At 49.7% G+C, this 23,551-nt stretch overlaps 1 protein-coding gene across 1 annotated transcript in view; it reads left to right on the forward strand.

Annotated features, from left to right (window-relative positions):
* LSS (lanosterol synthase) overlaps positions 1–23,551 on the forward strand; it is an 83,987-nt gene that overhangs the window by 29,141 nt on the left and 31,295 nt on the right. The window contains exons 5-13 of the mRNA XM_063933268.1: positions 900–1,021; positions 1,426–1,522; positions 1,676–1,811; positions 1,891–1,999; positions 2,988–3,106; positions 3,191–3,288; positions 4,758–4,785; positions 12,925–12,981; positions 13,315–13,386. Of these exons, the coding sequence (XP_063789338.1) occupies positions 900–1,021; positions 1,426–1,522; positions 1,676–1,811; positions 1,891–1,999; positions 2,988–3,106; positions 3,191–3,288; positions 4,758–4,785; positions 12,925–12,981; positions 13,315–13,386 (838 nt within the window). The remainder of the gene's footprint in view (positions 1–899; positions 1,022–1,425; positions 1,523–1,675; positions 1,812–1,890; positions 2,000–2,987; positions 3,107–3,190; positions 3,289–4,757; positions 4,786–12,924; positions 12,982–13,314; positions 13,387–23,551) is intronic.

The following is a 23,551-nucleotide window of genomic DNA, read 5'->3' on the forward strand; positions in this document are numbered from 1 at the left end:
TACATACATACATACATACATACATACATACATACATACATACATACAATCTCCGGCACTCACTGGAAACCTTGGGAAACTGTGCCTGGTGCCTTCCTCACAAAAGTCCTTGGGCTATGTGTAATATATCCTCCATAGGCGGCACTTGGGAAAGTAAAGAAAGACTCTCACAACAGCTTATTAACAAGCTGTTGTGAGAGTCTTTCTTTACTGTCCTGAGTGCCGCCTATGGAGGATATAGATATATTATAATTATTACCCTTTCACACCGCACAAATAACCCAGTATTGACCTGGTATATTGCTGCGTCGACATGGGTCGCTGTGCGGTGTGAAAGGGGCCATGACGAATTCCCAGGTCGCCTGACCCGGTAATTCAACCCGGAAATAAAGCAGTGTTATTCCCGGGTTAAATACCGGGTCAGGTGCACTGTGAATGTGTTGCCGTGTCGATGCGAGCCAGGACCCGTTCACTGCATAGGGAGAGGTGGCCCGGAAATGATGTCATCTCCCAGCGCCGCCTCCGCACTCACCCCCGATGCCGTCTCCATCCCCGCTCCCCGATATTGCCAGGTTGGGATGAAAGTGTTAAAGGGTCCAATGCTGGGTCACACCCGGTTGGACCCGTTTCCAATCCCCGGGTGTGACCCTGCATTGCGGTATGAAAGTGGTATAAGTGGCCAAGAATTGCTTGATAAGAAACCATCTCCTCTACCGGGCTGAGCATCTCCAGCTAGAGCCAGGCTTAGGCAGGATAGAATGTTATAGAGACCGTTGCCTGCATCTGTACAGACTCTTGAGCTTGTTAGTTATTGTGCATCCCATGAGAATCCCTGTTATTAACGAGAAGCTTTTATCTTCCAGTGGTTATTGTGTGATAAGCATCTGTCTCTGATTTAGGCATATTGAAGATAAAAGCACTGTTTTCGGCACTGCTCTCAGTTACGCCTCCCTGCGCCTCCTGGGAGTGTCGCAGGATGACCCAGACCTGACTCGAGCTCGAAACAATCTGCATAGTAAGGGTGAGTTGTATACTCGTTCCTTGAGTGCTTTCTTAGCTTTTCCTGCAACATTTTATATTGATTCTCAATACCTTCATAAGTTCAAACCATTGTTATCACGCTACTGTAGTGGTTCTCAAACTCGGTCCTCAGGACCCCACACAGTTCACGTTTTTCCAGGTCACCCGGCAGGTGCACAGGTGTACTCATTACTCACCGATACATTTTAAAAGATTCGCAGGTGCAACTGATTATTTCACTAGGGATTCTGTAAGGAGACCTGGAAACGTGAACTGTTTGGGGTCCTGAGGACCGAGTTTGAGAACCTGTGCCTTACTGAATATACAGTGATTATATACCTTCGCCTTCACTTTCATAGCATTTTACCTTATATCTATTCGTATCTGATCTCACTTGTATTGCAGGTGGTGCCGTTGGTATTCCCTCTTGGGGGAAGTTCTGGCTGGCTGTGCTCAATGTATACAGCTGGGAGGGAATGAACACGCTCTTCCCAGAGATGTGGTGTGTTCTTTGTCTTCATTTACATGTAACGCTTTATCTGATCTCATTCTGCCGCTGATACATTCTTCTCACTGTCACACTATCCTGCTCTCATCCTCTACAAACTGCTCTCCTTCCAGCCACTGTCAAACCTCTTTTTATTCTATCTTTCAGGCTTCTTCCTGAGTGGTTCCCTGCTCACCCCAGCACCCTTTGGTGTCACTGCAGACAGGTGTATTTGCCCATGAGCTATTGTTATGCCACGCGATTGAGTGCCCGCGAGGATGACCTGATCTGCAGCTTAAGACAAGTGAGGGGAAAAGACTTGAATTGTGTTTAGTTTTACTGCGGGAACATGGTATTTACAGACCTGACTCTCCCCCCTTCAGGAGCTGTATGTAGAAGATTATAGCAGAATTAATTGGCCGGCACAGAGGAATAATGTTGCTTCCAGTGACCTGTACACACCCCATAGCACATTGCTTAATGCTGCTTATGGTAAGGACTGATGTGTGGACTGTCAGTGTTGCATACCTGAATTGTGGGGGTCATTCCGAGTTGATCGCTATCTGCTTTCGGTCGCTGTGCAGCGATCAGGCAAAAAAACTGCACTTCTGCGTATGCGGCGCACTGCGCACGCGCCTCGTACTATTGCAACGAACGATGTAGTTTCACACAGGGTCTAGCAAAGCTTTTCAGTCGCACTGCTGACCGCAGAGTGATTGACAGGAAGAGGGCTTTCTTGGTGTCAACTGACCGTTTTCAGGGAGTGTTCGTAAAAACGCAGGCGTGCCAGGAAAAACGCAGGCGTGGCTGGGCGAATGCAGGCGTGGCTGGGCGAACGCAGGGCGTGTTTGTGACGTCAAAACAGGAACTGAACAGTCTGAAGTGATCGCAAGCGCTGAGTAGGTCTGAAGCTACTCTGAAACTGCACAAAATTATTTTGTAGCCGCTCTGCGATACTTTCGTTCGCACTTCTGCTAAGCTGAAATACACTCCCAGAGGGCGGCGGCATAGCGTTTGTACGGCTGCTAAAAACTGCTAGCAAGCGATCAACTCGGAATGACCCCCAATGCCCATTGTAAAGAGACCATTAGTGGGGATGGGAGTGTTCCATCCAGGAAAACAGATTTCGTGTTGCAGGGTAAAATATTAGGAGTTAAGATGTGTATTTTTCAAAGTGCTTTTTTTTTTTTTTTGTTATGCACAGCAGGTCAATTTAGCACTTGCAATGCCTAGAGTGCAGTGATTTCATGTAAGTCTCCAGAGAGATTTTGAAAAGGTCATATGATTTGTAGGGGGACAGCTAAGAAAGTAACAATAAAAACTTCTATATGGGAGTAGTACTTTGAATACAATTTGTAGATTTATTTGCCTTCTTGCTTTTACTAATATAATAATGTTATAGCCATACACCTCTCTAATATTGTGTGTCCGCTCAATCATTACTTATATTGAGAAGCTGATGTCCTCACCTTGTTTGCAGTTCTTTTAAACATATATGAATCCTACCACATTGATGCCCTCCGACGCCGCGCAGTGCATGAACTCTATGACCACGTTATAGCTGATGACCGGTTTACAAAGTGTATCAGCATTGGCCCGGTGAGTGTCAGACTCCTACACCGATGGCATCTGAATGATTTGCTTGCTATATGTAGGTTTGAGACTGACTCTTCTATTCTGCAGATCTCTAAGGTGATCAATATGCTGGTCCGCTGGCACGTAGATGGACCGGAGTCGCCGCCATTCCAGCAGCATGTAGATCGTATACCCGACTATCTTTGGTGAGTGGATTGCACCTTATAATTCAGAGATGCGCTGACAACAGGGCACATTTGTGAAAACTGGCGCATAAGAAAAAGCTGGTGCTGCTGAGAGTAACCAATTAGATGGGTGTGATACGGGATCCTGGCGTTGAGGATGCCGGCGGTCAGAGTACCGACACGGCATCATGACAGTGAGAATCCCGACCATTTATCATAACAAACGTAAAACTAATCCTTACCCTCTGCCTAACCCTCCCCTCCCGCAGCCTAACCCTCCCCTCCCGCAGCTTAACCCTCCCTCCCTGCAGCCTAACCCTCCCCTCCCGCAGCCTAACCCTCCCCGCAACTTAACCTTAACCTCCGCCTCCCACAAGCTAACGCTCCTTCCCTGCAGCCTAACCCTCCCCGCAACTTAACCTTAACCTCCGCCTCCCACAAGCTAACGCTCCCTTCCCGCAGCCTAGCCCGCCCGCAGTCTAACCCTAAGCCTCCTGCAGCCTAACCCTAACCACCACCTCCCGCAGGCTAACCCTCCCCTCCACACAGCCTAACCCTAACTCTCCCATAGCCCAAGCCTCCCTTCCTGTAGCCAGGCCCGCCATCAAGGGGGACGGTGGGGACTCCAGTCTCAAACCCTGGCTGAGAGGGGGCCTGGGTGGCAGCAATGAGCATCGCGGGTACAGGATAGCTGCCTGCGCGGTGCGCATCGGCAGGGCAGGCAGCCATGGAGGCACACAGAGCAGCAGTGTGTATTCTTTCTATTCAGCCGGCCGTGAGCCAATCGGAGCTCACGGACCGACAGCCAATCAGGAACTGCCAGCTGGCCTGTACCCGCGATCCTCATTGCTGCCTCCCGGGACCCCTCTGGTAAGCTTTGGGGGAGCTACGGGTCGGGGTGGGGGCCCTTCCAAGTTTGTCAGTCCCGGGCCCCATCATTTCTGATGGCAGCCCTCCCCACAGCCAATCCCTAACCTCCCCTTCCCTCAGCTTAACCTTAACCCTCCCTCCCCGCAGTCTAACCCTCCGTCCCTGCAGTCTAGCCCTCCTTCCCCGCAGCCTAACTCTAATCTCCCCTTCCCTCAGCCTAACCCTCCCTTCCTGCAGGCTATCCCTAACCTTCCTTCCCTGCAGCCTAACCCTAACCCCCCCCCACCCCCCCTTAATACTTACGTTTGGGATGTCGGCTTTCTGGATTCCGGTGTCGGTATATTAAGCTGTGTCGTGATTCCAGCACCGGTCTTCTGTCCGCTGGCATCCCAAACTAAATTCAGATGTGTGGTTTAATTGTATTACTGAAACTAGAATTATATTACTGTGAGAATCTGGCAGCCCCGCCATCGTGCTTTCCGCTGGTTTTCAAAAATGTAAGATCTGCCATAATCTGCAGAACATCTTTACTTGCTGCGTTTTAGTGGTCTGTTCATCTCAATCACTCGCCCATTATATTACTCCTTGATTTTGTATCTTACAGTTCTCTCTTATTACAGGCTAGGTTTGGATGGGATGAAAATGCAGGTAATTATTTTATGCAATTTCCAGACAACAGAGTTGTAGAGTAAATAAGTATAAACCGTGACCTGCTGTAAGGTAACAGGCAGTGGGGGTCATTCCGAGTTGATCGTAGCCCTGCAAAATTTTGCATGGCTACGATCATGACAATAGACATGCAGGGGGATGGCGATGCTTTTGCACTTTAGGAGTAGATCCTGACCAGCGCAGCTTTAGTGTGCTGGCCGGGAGCTACTCGTCGCTCCCCGGCCCGCAGCGGCTGCGTGTGACGTCACGCAGCCGCTGCGGCCCGCCCCCCACACGGCCTGACCACACCTGCGTTGGCCGGACTGCGCCCCCATAACGGCGCCCAAACGCCACCGTGCCGCCCCCTCCCACCCAGCGACCGCCTCTGCCTGTCAATCAGGCAGAGGCGATCGCAGGGAAATGACTGCCTTCGGCCGCCCGGCATGTGCAATTCCAACCCGATCGCTGCGATAAACTGCAGCGAGCGATCGGGTCGGAATGACCCCCAATGTGCGCATCCTCCAGTGGAACATGGGCCTAATTCATGCTGGTATACACACGCCCATGCAGCCGGGAATTGTCAGGCTACAGAACTGCTGAACGTCACAAGTGAAGCTGCCACCCAGAAACCTATATAGACGCCCACCGGAGCCATCGCAAGGTGCTGAGCAACTGCGTACTCATACGCAGCACTGACGCAACAACAAGGCGCATCGACTCCTAAGGTTGACCTTTGTGTACACAGACTAGCTGCGGCAGTAACGACACTCTCGCCATGTTTCTCTGCGTACATGATCGGAACTGACGGCAGATACACGCCTCGAAAATGACCATGACACGCATGAGTTTTGCCGCCAATCCCATGTTAACTTCCCCAAATGGTCCCTTCCTGTCAATCACACTATGTATAAAATGTCAGTGCGATCACAAAGGTATCTTAGCGCGATCGCGGCACATGCGCCGTCTGCTGATAATCGCTCTGTTGCGAAGACATCGGCATTGCGTACAAGCATGAATTAGGCCCTGTGTGTCTGACAAATCGTGTGTGTAGTGGTAATGTATACGTACATATGATTTCTCTTTCATCCACTAGGGGACACTGGAGTCCTATACAGTAGGGGTGTGAAGCTTGCAACCGGAGGTGTGGCACAATCTAAAATTAGCATTGTCTGCCCAGCCGGCTCCTCCCCCTTCACATCCCTCCTCCCTCAGTTTGGAAAATTGTGCTGGAGGTACAGCATGTGGAGCACTGAGCTCCTGACAAAAACTTAAAAATCTATAATAAGGGCTGCGTCAACCTAACAAAAAGGGGGACAAGGCTGCTTAATATTGGAGAGACAATGATCCCAATTGAAGGGAACTGCATCTCTCTGCAAGGAGATCCTCTAATCCAGGCGCAGTGAGTACTGGTTGTATAATAGGGGCCCATGTTAGGTTTTTATTTATTTATTTATTTTCCACTGTCAGCATAAAGGTTTTTTATATTTAACCAAGCGCAGCGGTCACCGGCAAGCAGAGACTCAGCGGGGCTGGAAGAGCGCACCGGGGATATGATTAAGTCTCCAACTTACACATGAGGTCACCACAGCAGCGCAGCGATCACCGGCAAGCAGGGACTGAACGGGGCTGGAAGAGCGCGCCGGGCATATAGGTCTCCCACTTCAACTTGAGGTCACCACAGCGGCGCAGCGGTCACCAGCAAGCGGACACATAGCGGGGCTGAAGGACCGCGCCGGGGGTATGACTACGTCTCCCACACTATACAGCCGCTGACAAGCGCCGCTGGCGGTCCCGGAGCACGCAGAGGGCAGTGCCGGATCAGGTACAGGAGAGTTCAGCCGCCTGAGGGAAGACACAAAGCCGCGACGGGACTTAGTCTGAGCGGTCCCGGAGCGAGCGGAAGGGGGTTGAGACGCTGCAGTGATTTCCGCGCGGCTCAGGAGATCCCTCAGCCGCGTGAGGGAATGTACGCCCCCCTATGTATATATATATATATATATTATATATAAATCTATAATGATGGGCTGCAATCTTTGCTCATAAGCGCTGGCTGGTAGGTTATGATGGATGGAGTTTGCCTGGCAGGGTTCTCAGTTGGCGCCCATTTTACTTGTTCCTAAGTGGCGCCATTCTAAGGGGCAGGGATCAGCCCTCCCCCATGTATACCTGCCAAGAGGGATGGTTATTGTAACAACAGCTCCCTCTGCTGGTGAAAGTTTATATTTTAAAAAAGATACTGTGAGGATCTCCTGAACAAAATAATTCTACTTTCAAATTTATATTTTCAAAGGACTTCTATTACAAAGATCCTTAAGAAAATACAAGGAAGCAGGCGGATACCAACTCTACCATCGTAACTGATTTACAGTTGGGGTGTGGGGGTCGCAAGTCAGCTGGTGATTAAAAAAATAAATAAAATAAAAAATTATTTATTTATTTATTTTTATTTATTTATTCTTGTCCTGTTCCTTTTGCAATATAAGGAAGGAGAGAGTGATTCCAGCTGGACCTGACACCTTTGCTTCCGTCATCTAGCACAGTCTTTCTTTTCCTAGTTTAAAGGAGAAAGCGCTGCGTAGTACCCTGGTAGGGGGTCTAAACAACAAGACCTGTTAGTTTGTATGACACGACGAGCACGCGGGTTGCCAGCTCCGGGGTGTGCGACTCCTGCTTAGACAAGGACGCTACACCTGGGAGCAGTGCTCCGTCTAGGTCATGGGAAGAAAACCTTGCAGATAAAATCTCCAAGGAGATGGCAGAATCACGCAAGCAGCAATCGGAATGGGCTGCGGGATTCTCAAAAACAATGGAAGACTTTCTCATCAGGTTACCGCCGCCCGCACAAGCAGAAACAAATGTGCGCAAGGCAGTTAAAAAACCTCTTCCTATTGTACCAGAATCAGAGGAGGATGAGGGTCTTATTGATACAGAGGAAGGTGAGTTAATTGAATCTAACCTAGAGGCCGATTCTCTGTAAGAGGACACGGCAATCTCGGGTCTCCATTCCTTAATTGACACGGTAAAAGAGATCCTAAACTTTAAAGTGGAAGAAGTTAAGAAGCCAGAGAATTTCAAATTATTAGAATCCCAAAGACCGCGTTCAGCAGTGTTTCCCATTCCTACATCTAAAACTAATTTCAGAGGATTGGAAGCAACCTGATAAACGCTTTATATTACCGAAGAGGTTTCAAGTAACTTACCCTTTACCTAAAGGTGTAATGGATAAGTGGGAGACTCCACCAATAGTGGATACTTTCCTAGGAAGGTTGTCACAGAAGACAATCTTCCCAATACCTAATGTAATGACTTTAAAGGATGCTTCAGATCGTAAGTTTGACACAGCTTTAAAGTCAATTTTCATAGCAGCAGTAACAAGGCCATGGGAGCATGGTCTGGACGTATTGTACAGGCTGTTGAGGAGGAAAATATCTTGAAAGATATTACCCATCTGGCGGAACATATTCGAGAATCAGCTTCATACCTGTGTCAAGCCTCAAAGGATGTGAGCAGGATAGCATTGCGCATCTCCACATCGGCCATAACGACTAGACAGCTTTTATGGCTCAGAGCATGGCAAGGGGACTTTGACACCAAACAGCCGATGGAATCCATCCCCTTTGGGGGTGAAATGCTTTTCAGTCCAGAGTTGGACAAGTGGATTTCACAAGCTACAGCAGAGAAGTCCACTTTTCTGCCTACTCCTTATACGAGAGCCACTCCACAGGTTAGGAGAGGTTATTCGGGAACAATGTTTAGTTCCTTTAGATCACAGTCCTTTCGAGCCCGAGGAAGAGGTTTCGGTACACAGGCACGTGGAGGCAGAGGTGGAGACCGCTCACAGTCAACGACCAGAAAGCAGGATAAACCTGCTGACAAGGCCATGGCATGACGGCCTCCCAGCTCACCTGGGGTCCCCCTTGCTGGGAGCGCGTCTGGACATCTGGGCCAAAACCTCACCAAACTTTTTGGATAAACAACATAATTTCCCAGAGGTACAAACTGGATTTTCAATAGAGGCCTCACAGTCAGTTTTTTTACAACGGGATTGCCTCGGTGCCCTCAGAAAGCGAAGGCACTACTAACAGTAATTCAGAAATGGCTACGGTCAGGGGTCATTATTCCAGTTCCAGCCTCGCAGAGAGGAACGGGTTTCTATTCCAGTATTTTTGTCGTACCAAAACCATACCGATATTCGCATATCTGCATATCCCAATCTGGACTCCTCACCAGGCTTACTTAAGGTTCGCACTGGTGACTGATCACGACCAATTCAGGGCCTTGCCGTTCGGTCTATCATCAGCCCCAAGAATCTTTACGAAGATCATGGCAATCATGGTTGCAGGATTGAGACTGTTGTGGGTCACGATTATTCCTTATCTAGCCGATCTACTGATCAAGGCATCATCTCAGGAACTGCTGACCACGTATGTTCAGACAGTTCATCAATTTCTCATTCAACATGGGTGGATTGTGAATCGCCAGAAATCCAACCTCGTGCCTACTCAACGGATTCAGTCCCTCGGTCTCATCTTGGACACGGTTCAGTTGAGAGTATTCCTACCAGATAACAAGGTCCAGGACCTACAGAGATTAGCGACTCGGGTACTGAGGACGCCCAACCGGTTTCTCTAAACCTCTGGGTGCAACTTCTCGGGAAGATGGTGGCGTCGTTCAAGGCTCTCCAGTACGGCAGACTTCATTCCAGATGAACCTCATTACTCAGGGAGCAGTTTCGTACTGGCTTCTACATCTAGGAATCCGACTTCCACTGTGCATGCGAAGCTCCTTAATTTGGTGGTTGTTGCACAGGAATATCGCAACAGGCAAGAGATTCCACATTTGGGATTGGAGGATCCTAACAATGGATGCCAGCCTTAGAGGCTGGGGTGCTGTCCTGGAGGAACATCAGTTTCAGGGCAGGCGGACGGTACAGGAAAGCAGACTGCCCATAACCATTCTCGAGCTGAGAGCGGTTTACAATGCGCTTCTCTTAGCCGAAGACCTAGTCATAGGTCAACGCTTAAAGATACAGTCTGACAATGTCACGACGACGGCTTACATACACCGTCAAGGAGACAAAGTGCAGGATGGCGTTACAGGAAGCCACAAAGATCTTGTTGTAGGCAGAAAGACGAAACATCATCCTCTCGGCAGTGTTCATTCCAGGTGTGGAGAACTCGGAAGCTGATTATCTCAGTCGCCGAGACATGCATCCGGGAGAGTGGTGCCTACATCCACGGATGTTCAACAGGGTGGTGAGGAGATGGGCTCTACCTCAATTAGACCTGATGGAGTCTCAGCAAAACCAATAAGCTGCCCAGATATGTGTCCAGGACTAGAGATCCAACAGCAGACGGAGTGATCTCAATAACCCCCTCATACCCAAGGTTGTGAAACGGTTGAAACGAGAGCGTGTGTGGGCGATTCTAATTGTACCAGATTGGCCCCGCAGGAGTTGGTACTCAGTCCTGCGAGGGTTACTAGCGGAAGATCCTTGGCGGTTACCTCGGAGAGAGGACCTGCTATCTCAGGGACCGTTCCAACACTGAACAGGCTGCGTTTAACGGCGTGGCTATTGGAACCCAGATCTTAAGGAGTAGGGGATACCAAGAACGGCCATTCCTACGATGATTGACGCTAGGAAGCCGGTCACAGCCTTGCACTCCTACAGGATTTGGAAGAAGTACATGGATTGGTGTCAGGAACGTGGGTGAACATCAACGAACTTCCACTTATCCAGACTTCTACTTTTCCTTCAGGCCGGTCTAGATGTAGGACTGAGGCTGGGCTCTCTGAAGGTTCAAATTTCGTCTCTCTCTTCATCCTCTTTCAACAGCGGTTAGCATCCTTGCAAGAGGTTCAAACCTTTTTACCGGGGGTTTTGAGGATACAACCCCCTTTTCGTCCTCCCACTGCGACGTGGGACTTAAATTTGGTGTTAGTCTTTTTGAGATCACCAACTTTTGAGCCGTTGGCAAGAACAGACCTGAACTATCTCTCTAGGATGGTCACGTTATTGTTTGCCTTGGTTTCGGCCAGGAGGGTTTCTGAGTTGGGAGCCTTATCGTATAAGAGCCCCTTTTCAAATTTTCATGAGGATAGGGCAGAACTCTGTACAAGAGCAGGTTTCCTTCCTGAGGTTGTTTCGGGGTTTTCACGTAAACCAGACAATTGTGGTCCCATCTTTTCAGGGTCTCGCAGATGGGGACGTGTCCTTGGCTGTTGTCCGAGCTTTACCGGTATACGTACAAGTTACGTCGTCCTTCAGGAAGTCGGACTATTTGTTTGTTCTTTATGAGGGGCATAAGAAGGGTTGGTCAGCTTCTAAGCAGTGTTTGTCTAGACTTGCCATTCGGCAAGCTTATATTTCCTGTGGCATACAGGTTCCAGTTCAGACGGGTGCTCATACCACCCGATTAGTGGGTGCCTCATGGGCGGCGGCCAGAGGTGTTTTCACTACTCAATTTTGCAGAGCGATGACGTGGTCCTCAGCCCACCCGTTCGCAATATTTAACAAGTTGATACATTTGCGTCCGGTGACTCTAAGTTCGGACGTTTAGTTTTGCAAGCCACCGACAGCACTCCCTCCCTGGGTGATAACTTTGGGACGTCCCCTACTGTATAGGACTCCAGTGTCCCCTAGTGGATGAAAGAGAAAAGAGGATTTTGGTACTTACCGATAAATCCATTTCTCTGAATCCTCTAGGGGACACTGGACGCCCGCCTCAGTGCTGTCAACCTGCTGTGTTCAAAGTTCTTGTTCAAACGTTTTGTACAAACAGCGTTAATTTTTCTGTTAAGAAAAGTTTCTTATATGCTGTTTGATATGTTGTACGGTTCGGTTCCTCGCCATGTGCTATAGTATCATGTCCTATTCTCTCAGTCAAATTTTCCAAACTGAGGGAGGAGGGATGTGAAGGGGGAGGAGCCGGCTGTGCAGACAATGCTAATTTTAGATTGTGCCACACCTCCGGTTGCAAGCTTCACACCCCTACTGTATAAGGACTCCAGTGTCCCCTAGAGGATTCAGAGAAATGGATTTATCGGTAAGTACCAAAATCCTCTTTTCTCCGCTGTTGCGGTGCATTATAGTATGTTCTTTATCGTGTGAATTAGACCATACAGTTACTCTACAATCACTTAGGGGGAGGGTTATCGAATGTTAGCGATAAAAGGAGAATTTGCTCATACAAAGCTTCTGCCATGTTACTGGCCATGCTAGAAAATGGACAGTTAGAAGCTGGTTGCTATGAGGAACTTCTCCACTCTATCTCTCTAAATTTTGATAAATCTCCCCCCTAGTTTGTTACTAGGTTCTTATATACTGATTTCCAGAGTCTTAAAATGGACCGGACAGATTTTCTTAAGTGTACATACGTGCTTACATGCCAGAGAAAACACTTCCCCTCCTAAAGCCACTGTATCACAGAGTTGGCATTCACGGCAGCAGCAGCTGTTAGGTATGGGTATTTGCCAAACACAAGCAAGTGGAAAAACAAGGGGGGTCATTCTGACCTGATCGCATGCGGCTGTTCAGCGCAGCGATCAGGTGAGAAGTCCGTCGGCGCATGGCTGACAGCCGGCGGCTGTCGTTGCCCAGCGATTGCCTTTCGCTGGGCAGGAGTGGACAGCACGGCGGCCGTTTTGTGGGCTCGGTCTGGCCAACACAGGTGTGGCCAGATCGTGCTGGGGGTGGGTCGCAGCAGCTTCGTGACGTCACACGCAGCCACTGCGACTCAGGCAGCGACGAGTAGCTCCTGGCCAGCATACAAAAGCTGCGCTGGCTGAGAGCTACTCCTGAAGTGCAAAAGCATCGCCGCTGTGCGATGCTTTTGTACTTCTGGGGGGATGGGTGGGCCTGACATGCGGGGCGGACTAGCCCTGTGCTGTGGGTCCCCCCGCATGTCAGTATGCCTGATCGTAGCCCTGCAAAAATTTTCAGGGCTTCGATCGGGTCTGAATTAGGCCCTAGAACACTGGCCCTAATTCAGACGGGGTTGGAGGGTTATATTACTGTTCCTTACATAGAAGCGGCAGCAGCGATAACACTTTCTTGGTTTCAAGGCACTGATGACTTTATTTAATCTCTCAGTATATTATCTCTTCTCCCCTCTTATGTCATGTTTCCTTTGTCTTCAGGGCACAAATGGATCCCAGCTTTGGGACACAGCCTTTGCGGTACAGGCATTCCTGGAGGTACAGTAGTCCTGTGTGCAATGTCTTACTATGTCAACATGCTACACAAAAGCTTAGAAAGCATTTTGGTTGATGCCTCATCAGTGCCGTAACTAGACATTTTAGTGCTGTGTGCAAGAAACGGCATTGGCGCATACAGGCGGCTTGTAACGAGTCAATTTGACTCTTTACAAGCCGCTGACTTGGGATGTGGGCAGTTGTGCCCTCAAGGCGACTGCGCTGTGTGCCAGGCACACCTGGCACACACGTAGTTACGGCTCTGTGCCCCATACATGTATTATGCAATAGCAGGCAGTATATACTCTATGTGTAACTTGTCTCTGCTTTTTGCAGGCTGGAGCTCACAAGAAGAAACCATTACAGAAATGCTTGGAGAAGGCCCATGAGTTTCTACGCATCTCACAGGTGCTGTATAGTGACCGTTATAGGCTGGTGTTTCAGGGGGTATCAATGAATGGCAATGATCTTGGATAGGAAGAAAGTATATAGTGGAATAATATTATGGATTTAAATTCGACAGTGTGTGGATTTTGAAGGGCATTAGGATGGGCACAAGTTTGACACCTGTATTAGGGAGCACTAGATGTTTTGAAGCCATTAGAAGAAGGTGGTAGTAAGAGCAGTTGCATTTTAATGGCGCGCATTTCTGTATGGGTCCTCACCGCCAGAAAACTGGTGCTGTCCCATGCAGGAGATAGCACAGTCCCTGCGATGTCTTCAAAGATACAGATGTGTCCTTACATCTTGTCTCTATACTCCATGTAGCAGGAGATGCCCGACCTGAGTGAGCTGACAGGTTCCGTGCAACTCCGTTAGCGACAAGCGTTTTTTTTCTCTGACGTCCTAGTGGATGCTGGGCACTCCGTAAGGACCATGGGGAATAGCGGGCTCCGAAGGAGACTGGGCACTCTAAGAAAGAATTAGGACTACCTGGTGTGCACTGGCTCCTCCCTCTATGCCCCTCCTCCAGACCTCAGTTAGAATCTGTGCCCGGCTCGAGCTGGATGCACACTAGGGGCTCTCCTGAGCTTCCTAGAAAAGAAAGTATATTTAGGTTTTTTATTTTCAGTGAGATCTGCTGGCAACAGACTCACTGCTACGAGGGACTTAGGGGAGAGAAGCGAACCTACCTGCTTGCAGCTAGCTTGGGCTTCTAGGCTACTGGACCCCATTAGCTCCAGAGGGATCGAACACAGGCCCAGCCTCGGTCGTCCGGTCCCGGAGCCGCACCGCCGTCCCCCTTGCAGAGCCAGAAGCAAGAAGAACGTCCAGGAAATCGGCGGCTGAAGACTCCGGTCTTCATTAAGGTAGCGCACAGCACTGCAGCTGTGCACCATTGCTCCCCATGCACACCTCACACTCCGGTCACTGATGGGTGCAGGGCGCTGGGGGGGGGGGGGGGGGGCGCCCTGGGCTGCAATAAGATTACCTTACATTGGCAAAAATACACATAATATAGTCATTAAGACTATATATGTGTAAAATCCCCTGCCATATATCCATAAAAAAAAGCTGGAGAAGTCCGCCGTGAAGGGGGCGGGGCTATCTCCCTCAGCACACTGGCGCCATTTCCTCTCACAGCTCCGCTGGAAGGATGCTCCCCAGGCTCTCCCCTGCAGTTTCCAGGCTCCTTAGGGTAAAAAAGAGAGGGGGGCACTAAATTTAGGCGCAAATACTATATATATATATATATATATATATATATATATAGCTGCTATAGGGTAAAATCACTCATTATAGTGTACATCCCTGTGATTTATAGCGCTGTGGTGTGTGCTGGCATACTCTCTCTCTGTCTCCCCAAAGGACTTTGTGGGGTCCTGTCCTCAGTCAGAGCATTCCCTGTGTGTGTGCGGAGTGTCGGTACGGCTGTGTCGACATGTTTGATGAGGAGGCTTATGTGGAGGCGGAGCAGGTGCCGATAAATGTGATGTCACCCCCTGCGGGGTCGACACCTGAGTGGATGGATATGTGGAAGGAATTACGTGACAGTGTCAACTCCTTACATAAGAGGTTTGATGACATAGCAGATGTGGGACAGCCGGCTTCTCAGTCCGTGCCTGCCCAGGCGTCTCAAAAGCCATCAGGGGCTCAAAAACGCCCGCTACCTCAGATGGCAGACACAGATGTCGACACGGATACTGACTCCAGTGTCGACGACGATGAGACTAGTGTACATTCCAATAGGGCCATCCGTTACATGATTACGGCAATGAAAAATGTGTTGCACATTTCTGACATTAACCCTGGTACCACAAAAAAGGGTATTATGTTTGGGGAGAAAAAGCAACCTGTGGTTTTTCCCCCTTCCGAAGAGTTAAATGAAGTGTGTGATGAAGCGTGGGTTTCCCCCGATAAGAAACTGGTAATTTCCAAAAAGTTACTAAGGGCGTACCCTTTCCCGCCAGAGGATAGGATACGTTGGGAGACATCCCCTAGGGTGGATAAAGCGCTCACACGCTTGTCAAAGAAGGTGGCACTACCGTCTCCGGATACGGCCTCCCTAAAGGAGCCTGCGGATAGAAAGCAGGAGGCTATCCTGAAGTCTGTATATACACACTCAGGTATTATACTGAGACCGGCTATTGCTTCAGCATGGATGTGCAGTGCTGCAGCTGCGTGGTCAGATTCCCTGTCTGATAACATTGATACCCTTGACAGGGACACTATATTGCTAACTGTAGAGCATATTAAAGACGTAGTCTTATACATGAGAGATGCACAGAGGGATATTTGCCAACTGGCATCTAGAATAAATGCAATGTCCATTTCTGCCAGGAGAGTATTATGGACTCGGCAGTGGACAGGTGATGCGGATTCTAAAAGGCACATGAAGGTTTTGCCTTACAAGGGTGAGGAATTGTTTGGGGATGGTCTCTCGGACCTCGTTTCCACAGCGACGGCTGGGAAGTCGACATTTTTACCCCATGTTCCCTCACAGCCAAAGAAAGCACCGTATTATCAGGTACAGTCCTGTCGGCCCCAGAAAGGCAAGCGTGTTAAAGGCGCGTCCTTTCTGCCCAGAGGCAGAGGTAGGGGGAAAAAGCTGCACCAAACAGCAAGTTCCCAGGAACAAAAGTCCTCTCCCGCTTCCTCTAAGTCCACCGCATGACGCTGGGGCTCCACAGGTGGAGCCAGGTGCGGTGGGGGCCCGTCTCCGGAACTTCAGCGACCAGTGGGCTCGCTCACGGGTGGATCCCTGGATTCTACAAGTGGTATCTCAGGGGTACAAGATGGAATTCGAGACGTCTCCCCCTCGCCGTTTCCTCAAATCAGCCTTGCCAACTACTTCCCCAGACAGGGAGGCGGTGCTGGAGGCGATTCACAAGCTGTACTCCCAGCAGGTGATAACCAAAGTACCCCTCCTTCAACAGGGACGGGGTTACTATTCCACAATGTTTGTGGTACCGAAACCGGACGGTTCGGTGAGACCCATTTTAAATTTGAAATCCTTGAACACTTATATAAGAAGGTTCAAGTTCAAAATGGAATCGCTCAGGGCGGTTATTGCAAGCCTGGACGAAGGGGATTACATGGTATCACTGGACATCAAGGATGCTTACCTGCATGTCCCCATTTACCCTCCTCACCAGGAGTACCTCTGATTTGTGGTACAGGACTGTCATTACCAATTCCAGACTTTGCCGTTTGGTCTGTCCACGGCACCGAGGGTATTTACCAAGGTAATGGCCGAAATGATGATACTCCTTCGAAAAAAGGGAGTTATAATTATCCCGTACTTGGACGATCTCCTTGTAAAGGCGAGGTCCAGGGAACAGTTGTTGATCGGAGTAGCACTAGCTCGGGAAGTGCTACAACAGCACGGCTGGATCCTGAATATTCCAAAGTCGCAGCTGGTTCCTACAACGCGTCTACTGTTCCTGGGGATGGTTCTGGACACAGAACAGAAAAAGGTGTTTCTCCCGGAGGAGAAGGCCAAGGAGTTGTCATCTCTAGTCAGAGACCTCCTAAAACCAAAACAGGTGTCGATGCACCACTGCACGCGAGTCCTGGGAAAGATGGTAGCTTCTTACGAAGCAATTCCATTCGGAAGGTTCCATGCAAGGATCTTTCAGTGGGATCTGTTGGACAAGTGGTCCGGATCGCATCTTCAGATGCATCGGCTGATAACCCTGTCTCCAAGGACCAGGGTGTCGCTGTTGTGGTGGCTGCAGAGTGCTCATCTTCTAGAGGGCCGCAGATTCGGCATACAGGACTGGGTCCTGGTGACCACGGATGCCAGCCTTCGAGGTTGGGGGGCAGTCACACAGGGAAGAAACTTCCTAATGCCCTAAGTCAGGCAAGACCCCTGCTTCAACACCAGCCGGTGCTGATCCAGTCAGACAACATCACGGCGGTCGCCCATGTAAACCGTCAGGGCGGCACAAGAAGCAGGATGGCGATGGCAGAAACCACAAGGATTCTCCGATGGGCGGAAAATCATGTGTTAGCAATGTCAGCAGTGTTCATTCCGGGAGTGGACAACTGGGAAGCAGACTTCCTCAGCAGGCACGACCTCCACCCGGGAGAGTGGGGACTTCATCCAGAAGTCTTCCAAATGATTGTACACCGTTGGGACAGGCCACAGGTGGACATGATGGCGTCCCGCCTCAACAAAAAGCTAAAAAGATATTGCGCCAGGTCAAGGAACCCTCAGGCGATAGCTGTGGATGCTCTAGTGACACCGTGGGTGTACCAGTCGGTTTATGTGTTCCCTCCTCTGCCTCTCATACCGAAGGTACTGAGAATAATAAGAAGGAGAGGAGTAAGAACTATACTTGTGGTTCCGGATTGGCCAAGAAGAGCTTGGTACCCAGAACTTCAAGAAATGATCTCAGAGGACCCATGGCCTCTGCCGCTCAGACAGGACCTGCTGCAGCAGGGGCCCTGTCTGTTCCAAGACTTACCGCGGCTGCGTTTGACGGCATGGCGGTTGAACACCGGATCCTAAAAGAAAAGGGCATTCCGGAGGAAGTCATTCCTACGCTGATTAAAGCTAGGAAAGATGTGACCGTAAGACATTATCACCGCATATGGCGAAAATATGTTGCTTGGTGTGAGGCCAGGAAGGCCCCAACGGAGGAATTTCAGCTCGGTCGATTTCTGCACTTCCTACAGTAAGGAGTGACTATGGGCCTAAAATTGGGTTCCATTAAGGTCCAGATCTCGGCTCTGTCGATTTTCTTCCAAAAAGAACTGGCTTCACTGCCTGAAGTTCAGACTTTTGTTAAAGGAGTGCTGCATATTCAGCCCCCTTTTGTGCCTCCAGTGGCACCGTGGGATCTCAACGTGGTGTTGGATTTCCTAAAGTCGCATTGGTTTGAGCCACTTAAAACCGTGGAGCTAAAATACCTCACGTGGAAAGTGGTCATGCTGTTGGCCTTGGCGTCGGCCAGGCGTGTATCAGAATTGGCGGCTTTGTCATGTAAAAGCCCTTATCTGATTTTTCATATGGATAGGGCGGAATTGAGGACTCGTTCCCAATTCCTTCCTAAGGTGGTTTCAGCTTTTCATGTGAACCAACCTATTGTGGTGCCTGCGGCTACTTGGGACTTGGAGGATTCCAAGTTACTGGACGTAGTCAGGGCCCTGAAAATATATGTTTCCAGGACGGCTGGAGTCAGGAAAACTGACTCGCTGTTTATCCTGTATGCACCCAACAAGCTGGGTGCTCCTGCTTCTAAGCAGACTATTGCTCGCTGGATCTGTAGCACGATTCAACTTGCACATTCTGCGGCTGGACTGCTGCATCCTAAATCTGTAAAAGCCCATTCCACAAGGAAAGTGGGCTCTTCTTGGGCGGCTGCCCGAGGGGTCTCGGCTTTACAACTTTGCCGAGCTGCTACTTGGTCGGGTTCAAACACATTTGCAAAATTCTACAAGTTTGATACCCTGGTTGAGGAGGACCTTGAGTTTGCTCATTCGGTGCTGCAGAGTCATCCGCACTCTCCCGCCCGTTTGGGAGCTTTGGTATAATCCCCATGGTCCTTATGGAGTTCCCAGCATCCACTAGGACGTCAGAGAAAATAAGAATTTATTCACCGGTAATTCTATTTCTCGTAGTCCGTAGTGGATGCTGGGCGCCCATCCCAAGTGCGGATTGTCTGCAATACTTGTATATAGTTATTGCCTAACTAAAGGGTTATTGTTATGAGCCATCTGTTCGTGAGGCTCAGTTGTTGTTCATACTGTTAACTGGATATAGTATCATGAGTTGTACGGTGTGATTGGTGTGGCTGGTATGAGTCTTACCCGGGATTCCAAATCCTTTCCTTATTGTGTCAGCTCTTCCGGGCACAGTTTTCCTAACTGAGGTCTGGAGGAGGGGCATAGAGGGAGGAGCCAGTGCACACCAGGTAGTCCTAATTCTTTCTTAGAGTGCCCAGTCTCCTTCGGAGCCCGCTATTCCCCATGGTCCTTACGGAGTGCCCAGCATCCACTACGGACTACGAGAAATAGAATTACCGGTGATTAAATTCTTATTTCTCTAACGTCCTAGTGGATGCTGGGAACTCCGTAAGGACCATGGGGAATAGCGGGCTCCGAAGGAGGCTGGGCACTCTAGAAAGATCTTAGACTACCTGGTGTGCACTGGCTCCTCCCACTATGACCCTCCTCCAAGCCTCAGTTAGATTTCGTGCCCGGCCGAGGTTGGATGCACACTAGGGGCTCTCCTGAGCTCTTAGAAAGTTATAGTCTTAGAATTTGTTATTTTCAGTGAGACCTGCTGGCAACAGGCTCACTGCAGCGAGGGACTAAGGGGAGAAGAAGCGAACTCGCCTGCTTGCAGCCGGATTGGGCTTCTTAGGCTACTGGACACCATTAGCTCCAGAGGGATCGACCGCAGGCCCAGCCTTGATGTTCGGTCCCGGAGCCGCGCCGCCGTCCCCCTTACAGAGCCAGAAGCAAGAAGATGGTCCGGAAAATCGGCGGCATGAAGACTCTGTCTTCACCAAGGTAGCGCACAGCACTGCAGCTGTGCGCCATTGCTCCTCTCACACACTTCACACTCCGGTCACTGAGGGTGCAGGGCGCTGGGGGGGGCGCCCTGAGGCAGCAATAAAAACACCTTGGCTGGCTAAAATACCTCAATATATGGCCCCAGGGGCTATATATGAGGTAAATACCCCTGCCAGAATTCCATAAAAAACGGGAGAATAGGCCGCGAAAAAGGGGCGGAGCCTATCTCCTCAGCACACTGGCGCCATTTTTCCCTCACAGCTCGGCTGGAGGGAAGCTCCCTGGCTCTTCCCTGCAATTCTACAGTACAGTAAGAGGGAAAAGAGAGGGGGGGCATTAAAATTGGCACTGTATACAGTATATTATATAAAAGCTATTAGGGACATAACTCAGTTAGTCCCTGTATATATATAGCGCTCTGGTGTGTGCTGGCATACTCTTACTCTGTCCCCCCAAAGGGCTTTTGTGGGTCCTGTCCTCGTTTAGAGCATTCCCTGTGTGTCTGCGGTGTGTCGGTACGGCTGTGTCGACATGTTGAATGAGGAGGCTTATATGGTGACAGAACAGAGGCCGATATATGTGATGTCGCCCCCTGTGGGGCCGACACCAGAGTGGATGGATAGGTGAAAGGTATTAACCGACAGTGTCAACTCCTTACATAAAAGGGTAGATGACGTAACAGCTGTGGGACAGCCGGCTTCGCAGCCCGCGCCTGCCCAGGCGTCTCAAAGGCCATCAGGGGCTCAAAAACGCCCGCTCTCTCAGATGGCAGACACAGATGTCGACACGGAGTCTGACTCCAGTGTCGACAAGGTGGAGACATATACACAATCCACTAGGAACATCCGTGACGTGATCCCGGCAATAAAAAATGTGTTATACATTTCTGACTTTAACCCAAGCACCTCTAAAAATGGGTTTTAGGTTGGGGAGAAAAAACAGGCAGTGTTTTGTTCCCCCATCAGATGAATAAATGAAGTGTGTGAAAGCGTGGGTTCCCCCGTTAAGAAACTGGTAATTTATAAAAAGTTACTGATGGCGTACCCTTTCCCGCCAGGTGGATAAGTTACGCTGGGAGATATCCCCTAGGGTGGATAAGGCGCTCACACGTTTGTCAAAAAAGGTGGCACTGCCGTCTTAGGATACGGCCACTTTAATAGGTACCTGTTGATAAAAAACAGGAGGCTATCCTGAAGTCTGTATTTACACACTCAGGTACTAGACTGAGACCTGCAGATAGTGCTGCTGCAGCGTGGTCGGTGACCCTGTCAAACAGGGATACTAGTTGGCAAACATAAAAACATATTAAAGACGTCGTCTTATATATGGGGGATGCACAGAGGGATATTTTGCCGGCTGGCATCCAAAATAAATGTAATGTCCATTCTGTCAGGAGGGTATTAGAGACCTGTCACTGGACAGGTGATGCTGACTTTAAAAGGCGCATAGAGATTCTGCCTTATAAGGGTGAGGAATTATTTGGGGATGGTCTCTGGGACCTCGTATCCACAGCAACTGCTGGGAATAAATAATTTTACCTCAGGTTTCCTCACAGACAAAGGTACAGTCCTTTCGGCTTCAGAAAAGCAAGCGGGTCAAATGGCGCTTCCTTTCTGTACAGAGACAAGGGTAGAGGGAAAAAAGCTGCACCAGTCAGCCTGTTCCCAGAATCAAGATTCTTCCCCCGCCTCCTGTGAGGCCACACCATGACGCGGGTGCTCCACAGGTGTAGCCAGGTACGGTGGGGGGCCGTCTAAAAAATTTCAGCAATTAGTGGGCTCGCTCACAGGTGGATCCCTGTTTCTTTCAAGTAGTATTTCAGGGGTACAAGCTGGAATTCGAGATGTCTCCCCCCAGCCGTTTCCTAAAATATGCCTTGCTGACAACTCCCTCAGGCAGGGAGGCTGTGCTAGAGGCAATTAATAAGCGGTATTCCCAGCAGGTAATACTCAAGGTGCCCCTACTTCAACAAGGACGGGGTTACTATTCCACACGGGTTGGGGTACCGAAACCGCATGGTTCGGTGTGACCCATTTTATATTTAAATCCTTGAACACAAAAATTCAAGTTCAAGATGGAATCGCTCAGGGCGGTAATTCCAAGCCTGGACGAGGGGGATTACATGGTATCCTGGGACATCAAGGATGCTTACCTGCATGTCCCCATTTACCATCCTCGCCAGGAGTACCTCAGATTTGTGGTACAGGATTACCATTACCAAGTCCAGACACTGCCGTTTGGACTGTACATGGCACCGAGGGTGTTTTATCAAGGTAATGGCCGAAATGTTGATACTCCTTCAAAAAAAGGGAGTTGTAATTATCCCGTACTTGGACAATCTCGTTATAAGGGCGAGGTCCAAGGAGCAGTTGGTAGTCGGGGTAGCACTATTTTGGAAAGTGCTACAACAGCATGGTTTGATTCTAAACAGTCCAAAGTCACAGCTGGTTCCTATGACACGTCTACTGTTCCTGGGGATGGTTCTGGACATAAACCAGAAATAGTGTTTCTCCCGGAGGAGAAAGCCAAGGAGTTGTCATCTCTAGTCAGAGACCTCCTGAAACCAAAATAGGTAGCGGTGCATCATTGCACGCGAGTCCTGGGAAAAATGGTAGCTTCCTACGAAGCAATCCCATTAGGCAGGTTCCATACAAGAACTTTTCAGAGGGACCTGTTGGACAAGTGGTCCGGATCGCATCTTCCGATGCATAGGCTGATAACCCTGTCTCCAAGGACCAGGGTATCTCTACTGTGGTGGCTGCAGAGTGCCCATCTTCAAGAGGGCCGCAGGTTCGGCATACAGGACTAGGTCCTAGTGACCATGGATTCCAGCCTTTGAGGCTGGGAGGCAGTCACACAGGGAAGAAATTTCCAGGGACTTTGGTCAAGTCAGGTTATTTCCCTACACATAAATATTCTGGACCTGAGGGCCATTTACAATGCCCTGAGGCCGGCAAGGCCTCTGCTTCAAAACCAGCCGGTACTGATCCAATCAGACAACATCACGGCAGTCGCCCATGTAAACCAACAGGGCGGCACAAGAAGCAGGATGGCGATGGCAGAAGCCACAAGGATTCTCCGATAGGCGGAAAATCATGTGTTAGCACTGTCAGCAGTGTTCATTCCCGGAGTGGACAACTGGGAAGCAGATCTTCTCAACAGACACGACCTCCACCCGGGAGAATGGGGACTTCCTCCAGAAGTCTTCCAATAGGATTGTACACCATTGGAAAAGGCCACAGGTGGACATGATGGCGTCCCGCCTCAACAAAAAGCTATAAAAGATATTACACCGGGTCAAGGGACCCTCAGGCGATAGCTATGGACGCTCTGGTAACACCGTGGGTGTACCAGTCGGTTTATGTGTTCTCCCCTCTGCCTCTCATACCAAAGGTACTGAGAATAATAAGAAGGCGAGGAGTAAGAACGATACTCGTGGATGGCCAAGAAGAGCTTGGTACCCAGAACTTCAAGAATTTATATCAGAGGACCCATGGCCTCTGCCACTCAGACAGGACCTGCGGCAGCAGGGGCCCTGTCTGTTCCAAGACTTACCGCGGCTGCGTTTGTCGGCATGGCGGTTGAACGCCGGATCCTGAAGGAAAAGGGC

Source organism: Pseudophryne corroboree, chromosome 7 (assembly GCF_028390025.1).
Source record: "Pseudophryne corroboree isolate aPseCor3 chromosome 7, aPseCor3.hap2, whole genome shotgun sequence".
Classification (NCBI taxonomy): domain Eukaryota; kingdom Metazoa; phylum Chordata; class Amphibia; order Anura; family Myobatrachidae; genus Pseudophryne; species Pseudophryne corroboree.